The 5,974-nt window shown below is 51.6% G+C and overlaps 1 protein-coding gene across 2 annotated transcripts; it reads left to right on the top strand.

Annotated features, from left to right (window-relative positions):
- The first annotated feature begins 912 nt into the window (after positions 1-912).
- Positions 913-5,662, top strand: mepceb (methylphosphate capping enzyme b). 2 transcript variants are annotated; one of them, XM_078936888.1, is made up of 9 exons: positions 913-1,083; positions 1,183-1,293; positions 2,746-3,116; positions 3,197-3,438; positions 3,514-3,793; positions 3,861-4,332; positions 4,408-4,620; positions 4,699-4,807; positions 4,897-5,662. In XM_078936888.1, exons 3-9 carry the CDS (start codon positions 2,776-2,778, stop codon positions 4,947-4,949), a joined length of 1,710 nt encoding a protein of 569 aa, XP_078793014.1. In that variant the 5' UTR covers positions 913-1,083; positions 1,183-1,293; positions 2,746-2,775; the 3' UTR covers positions 4,950-5,662. The 2 variants fall into 2 exon arrangements, with proteins under 2 accessions (XP_078793014.1, XP_078793015.1); XM_078936889.1 differs by lacking the exon at positions 1,183-1,293 and having other exon boundaries at positions 946-1,083.
- Positions 5,663-5,974: the final 312 nt, after the last annotated feature.

Raw genomic sequence — 5,974 nt, 5'->3', positions numbered from 1 at the left:
GCAAGTTAAGATCTCAGTTTATTAAATATCCAATTTTCCCAAAATACAAAGAAATCCATTTTAAAATAATGAATGCAGTCTATCCATGCAAAGAACTGTTACACATACGTTTAGGTTTTCCAGAGAATAACTGTTCTTTTTGTAATATAAATATAGAAACACTTGATCATCTGTTCTTGAATGTATGTATGTTTACAGTTTTTGGGAGGATTTCTTTTTTTGGTGCTCCTCAAAGTTTCCCTTCCCTATTTCTATTCACTTACAAAAGCACATTATATTATTTGGAGGAGTTTCTGGTGATAATCTATTTGATTTGACATTCAAGACTTTATTCATATCTGGGAAATATTTCATTCATAAGAGCAGATTTTTTAAAACCAAACCATTATTCAATACATTTCATAAAGAGATCAGTTTATATTTTAAATCTTTGAAATTAATAAAAAACAAAAATGCAATAAAAGTGTCTATTTTCATTGAAGATTACATGCTGTATGACAAATCCCTAGTATTGTAAACTACAATTCTAATGTTATTTTTTATTTTATTTATTTATTCATTTATAAGTTATTCTCTTTTTTACCTTTCTTTTGTAGCTATGTGTATATGTTTGTACGGAAGAGGATTAGGGCCATGGAGAAATAAAAAAAAAGGTCATACACAATTCTGACTTTAAAGTCAGAATTCTGACTTTAATCTCAGAATTCTGACTTTAATCTCAGAATTCTGAGATTAAATCTCGTGATTTTAGTCAGGCACATGTTGGGCCACCTGTCCTCTCAGTCAGTCCCCGCCGTCATTGGCTGAAAACCAATAGCGGGAACAGTTGTCACTCTGCCCTTGTGATTGGTCAGAGGAGCTGTGAAGCCCCGCCCTGCTCTACAGCGGTTGGTCGGTAGAGTTTTCCGTCACGTGGTCTGGACTGGCCTACAAAAACGGGGCAGTGCTCGCTAAAGAGCTAGAATTTAGCAGCCGTCGTGTCGATGAGCTGCAGCTGAACGCGAATTCATCACGCAAGCTTTTGACCTGTGCGCGCTGGGGTACGCTCACGCACAGTCGTCCGGGGGCTCACGGTCGTGCACGGTGCGTTTACCGCGGGTTTGGGTCGCCTGAAATGTTCGCGTTTGCTGAAAGCTAGCTGAAGAGCTAGCTGTTTTTTTTTGTATTTTTTTTACTGAGCAGAGTTATTGAGGGAGCCTCTCCCTGGGATTGGCTGAGAGACCGGAAGAGGCGGAGCTAACGCACAATATTTTGAAGCTAAGATGTGCGTTGCGTTGTTGGCGCGCGGATACGGTAAGTATTGTTATGAGTATGGTGGTTATTTTAGCAGTAAACCAAATAAACTGATAAATGATTATTTTTAGTGTGAACTTTAAAACATTCAACAGTTTTGACACAGAAAAAGTAAAAATGAAGTGGATCCTTCTGAATCCGTCCTGAAGGATCATGGATGTTTGAGGTCAAATGGATCCGGATGGTCTTCACATCCTCTGGTACCTTCCTTGTGGTTCTTCCTGGTGTCAGAACCAGCAGGGTTCTGTTGAGGACCTGCAGCCTCAGGCCTCCTGAAGGACAGGTCCAGGTCCACTGATGTTCTCCACTGCTGCAGTAGAACCTGAACGTTGGTCGTGTGTCAAACAAAACCTCTGCTCTACAGACTGATTAACACTGTTGGATGTTCCTGCAGCATTTGCACATGATGGAGGAGAACATTAAGATTTCTGAACATTTCTATTCCAATCGTTGTGAATCAAGAGCAGATGAAAAAATGCTGTTTGAAAAGATTTGACGTAGATCTGATAGCAATAGATCAGTCCTCCTGCTCCGCCCCTATCTGATGATCCACTGTCAGACCAACAGATCCATGAACATCTCTGTTTTCCTGATCTGAGCTGGATTCTGGATCAGAACCGGACGGCTGGACAGATCTGATATCAGTCCTATTGCTGTTGCACCGCTAATGTTGGGGGTTTGAGAGGCTGTAAGCTAGCAGGAGAGTGTAAACATGGGGATAACGGGAAGTGGGGCAGACTTGCATAGTACCAACTATCCTGCCCACATCAACAAGAACTGTCTGCTTTGTGTTTTTCATCTGCTGCTGATTCAAAACGCCTCAGAGAAACTCCCAGAAAAGCAGGATTTTCTCCACAGACGGCGTCCATCAGGAGGAAAATGCTGGAAGATTCAAACACAGGAACACGTTTAGATCAGAACGGATCTTTAGATGTTTGGAACGTTCTGCAGGAACACACCTGCAGTAAAGCACTGCACATGCTTTATTCACAGATTTGAACACTGTTACAAACATTACAACCAGAAAACTACAACCAGTTTGACAGATGTGGGCGTGTCCCACAAACACTGGTGGTTTGCCCCGCCCCCAGAGTTGGTTAGGGTCCCTTTAACATCTGTGATTTCACCAGCAACACCAAAACACACACACTACTACACACAACCGTAACCCTTCAACCGTTGACGTTATTGACGGCGTTCCGCTCGGCGTCTGCGGTCTGACCATGACTGTACATGCGTCACCACGGTAACGTGATGTCTTTCCTCTGCTTCAGAACCGCTGCAGTTAGGTTCCCAAACGGTTTCAGAGTCACGGTAGTCACTGACGTAAACACCTGAGCTAAAGCTACGGCGCTAATGGGTGGAGCTACGTCCGGCGGCGACACCACGGTTTACCTGATCTACCTGTCTGTCTGCTTCATGGTGCTGATGGCCCCGCCCCTCTGTCTGCAGACTGCTGATTGGACGGTCAGGCGGGTCAGAATGTCTCTGGACCAAGAACCCGTTCCACGCCCTGAGGGTCCAGTGAACCTAAGCCCCGCCCCCGCCAGCCTACCAGAGCCCCCCCAGCTGACAAAGAACCGCCCCCCCGTCTGCTCCAAAAATGGCCTTCAGGCAGCCGCCACAATCCCTCCTCCCCCCACTCAACAGATCGCCAAGAGGCGTTTCTCCATGGGCATCAGTTTCAGGGGCGTGGCCAAGCGACGGCGGCGCGCCAACAGCGACAGCCAGGCGGAGCCTGTGCTGCAAAGTCACTTCCTGCTGGGCGGGAACATTTTCGACCCGCTGAACCTGAACTCTCTGCTGAATGAAGACGTGAACAGGTACCATGTGACCCAGCATTGGCTCCGCCCCCTGCTGTCAGCACATTTTAAGGAAATGCCTTAAATGCTTCTCTCCTCAGGGCGACCAATCAGGAGACTCCAAAGTGCTCGCCGGTGCCGTCACGGAGCCGGGACCCCGTGGAGATCCTGGTCCCCAGAGACATCACAGACCCCCTGAACCTAAAGGGGGGGAGTGAGGAGGGGGGGGCTGCGGGGGTCCTGCTGTCCCCCCCGAAGTCCAAGAGGAAGCACAGGTACAAACACCATGGAGGGGGCGGGGCTTCTGCTGACAAGAGCGCCATGTTCCCCCCCACAGCATCAGGTGAGGCTCCAGGCGGTTCAGCGTCCGACCCCGGCGGGACCTTTCAGAGTTTGACCCCCCCATGTTACCTACCAGGTCTGACCACCGCCAGGGGGGGCAGTGTGTGCGCGTCCCCCCTGTCCTGTGAGCTGAACACCGCCATCACCTGCCGGGAAGACCTGGCTCCATCACCCAGACCCTCCAGGAGACACACCCACCCTCCTCCAGGCTCCGCCCACAAACCGGGCCTCCCTGCAGACAGCCGCCAGCGCAGACGGCGCCGCACCACGTCTGTGCATTCAGACCCAAATGTCGCCACGGCAACCACAATAACCAAGTTCCAGACGCCGCTGGCGGACGGAGCTAAAGCGGGCAGGTACGGCTCACATCGTGGTGAGTCAGAGAAGGTGTGACTGTCTGATCATGTGACCTCTGGTCCTCAGGTGTGGCTCCGCCCAGCGCCCCGCCCAGCCACCAGTGAAGGACAAGTTCAGGTACCAGTATGGCAACCACAGCCGTTACTATGGTTACTACGGTTTCTACGGCGGCCGCTGTGGACGTGTGGGTGTGGAGGAGGACCCTCGTCTCCGCCTCCTGGCTGCTGATTGGTTCAGAGATAAGACTGTGCTGGATGTGGGCTGCGGCGCCGGTCACATCACGCTGGCCGTCGCACGGAAGTTTAACCCCTCCCACATCCTAGGGGTGGAGCTAGACCAACATCTGGTCCACGCCGCCAAGCAAAACATCAGACACTTCCTGTCACATGACACGGTGGTCGCCCAGCGCTCAGGAGAGGAGGAGGGTCTCACCCCCTTCCCGCTCTCCTTCAGGGTGAGTCGGGGGCCCATCTGTGGCCCCTCCCTCCTGCCTTCATCCTCCTCCTCCAGGTTTCCCCACAACGTCACCTTCATCCAGGTGAGTCCCGCCCCCACAAGCTCCGCCCTGAATCTGGTTGTTTCCAGCTGCATCCACCTGTGACTCCTCCCTCAGGGGGACTTTATAGCAGGCCGGGAGGCGTGGCCTGGGAGGGGTCAGTATGATGTCATCATGTGCCTGGGCCTCACAAAGTGGGTGCACCTGCACTCAGGTGACGAGGGCGTGGTCAGGCTGTTCAGACGGACCTATCAGAGCCTGTCGCCGGGCGGAGTGTTGATCCTGGAGCCGCAGCCGTGGAGCAGCTACAGCCGCAGCAAAAGAGTCACGGTAAGGTTACCTGCAGCCCCCAGGTGAGCCGTGCACGTCACGAGTGTGCACGTCACGAGTGTGCACGCTGTGTTTCAGGACGCCACGTTCCGTCGCTTCAGGAGCCTGAGGGTCAGACCGGAACACTTCACCTCCATCCTGACGGACAGTGTGGGCTTCAGCTCCTACAGGCTGCTGACGCACACAGGTGAGGGGGAGGACGGGGCACTGAGGGGGAGGGCGGGGCACTGAGGGTCCTGTATTCACCTGCAGTCATTTGTCTTCTCGATGTTCCAGATAACAAGCGACCCGTCTACCTGTTCCACAAAGGCCCTTCCCAGCGGAAATGAGCTCAGAGGCCACGCCCACGCGTGTGTCTGATGACATCACTGCAGAGAGCGTGCTCAGTGCAGCTCTGCTGCCATTGGTTCACAGGTCGATCAGCTGACAGGTCATGTGACCACACTCAGAATAAAGATGGCGGTTCTGGTCCGTGTTTGCCGTCTCTCCTTCTCCCGTCTGGGTCAGAACCTCTCAGTGTCAAGGGGTGGAGCTGTGAAACAGAACATTTCCAGAGTTTCAGAACTGAACCAGAACCTTCCTCTGATCCGCGGGGCAGTCAGACGTCTCTGGATCCCTTCAGGGTGGAGGTGGGGTCTCTGGACAGGTCACAGGGTCTCCACACCTGAGGCAAGGCGGCTCATGGTCTGAACATAAATGACCCAAACGGGATTTGAACCTGCTTGACTGCAGAACCTTCAACCAGGTGGTCTGCAGGGCTTGAACAGCTGCTGGCTGAACCAAGCAGGTCAGACGCTGATCCACAGGAACACCTGCACATAGCAGAGCAGCATCTTCAGAGGGTCGGCCCCCCATGTTTGTGGAGGTCCAGTCCCTCAGGGCGGGGGCCGGCATCCTGCGGCTCCTTGGAGCATTTTCAGAAGTGTTTGAAAGTGTCAGAAGATGAGGAGAGAAATATGTGTTTGATGTTTTAACCCGGTTTCTGTGGACAAACATTCTGAAGGTTTCCATGTCAGAATGTTGAATAAATATTACATTTCAACATGACGCCTCAGACACGTTTCTACCAGCAGGGCGGCAGACCGCTACACAGCTGGCTGTTTTTAGAAACAGCATCTGTGTGGGGGACCATGGGGGGGAAATAAAAATACCTGGGGAGAACAGAGGGTTCAGCGTTTCTGGACTGAATGTTTGCATTCATGGCTAAAGCAGAAGGACTGAATGTTTGCTGGGTAGAGAGAAGGGGTTAAAGGGTCATGAGGACAGACGTTAGCAGGAAGACGTGCTGCATTCACAGCCCTGCATCCAGCTGGGAAAGAGAGAAACTGAGCTTTACTCTGCAGCGCACTAATAG

The sequence above is a fragment of the Oryzias latipes genome, chromosome 18 (genome assembly GCF_053564925.1).
Source record: "Oryzias latipes strain Hd-rR chromosome 18, Olatipes_Hd-rR_3.1".
Lineage (NCBI taxonomy): Eukaryota > Metazoa > Chordata > Actinopteri > Beloniformes > Adrianichthyidae > Oryzias > Oryzias latipes.
Note: the sequence above shows the minus strand (reverse complement) of the source record. Positions and strands in the feature narration are given on the sequence as shown.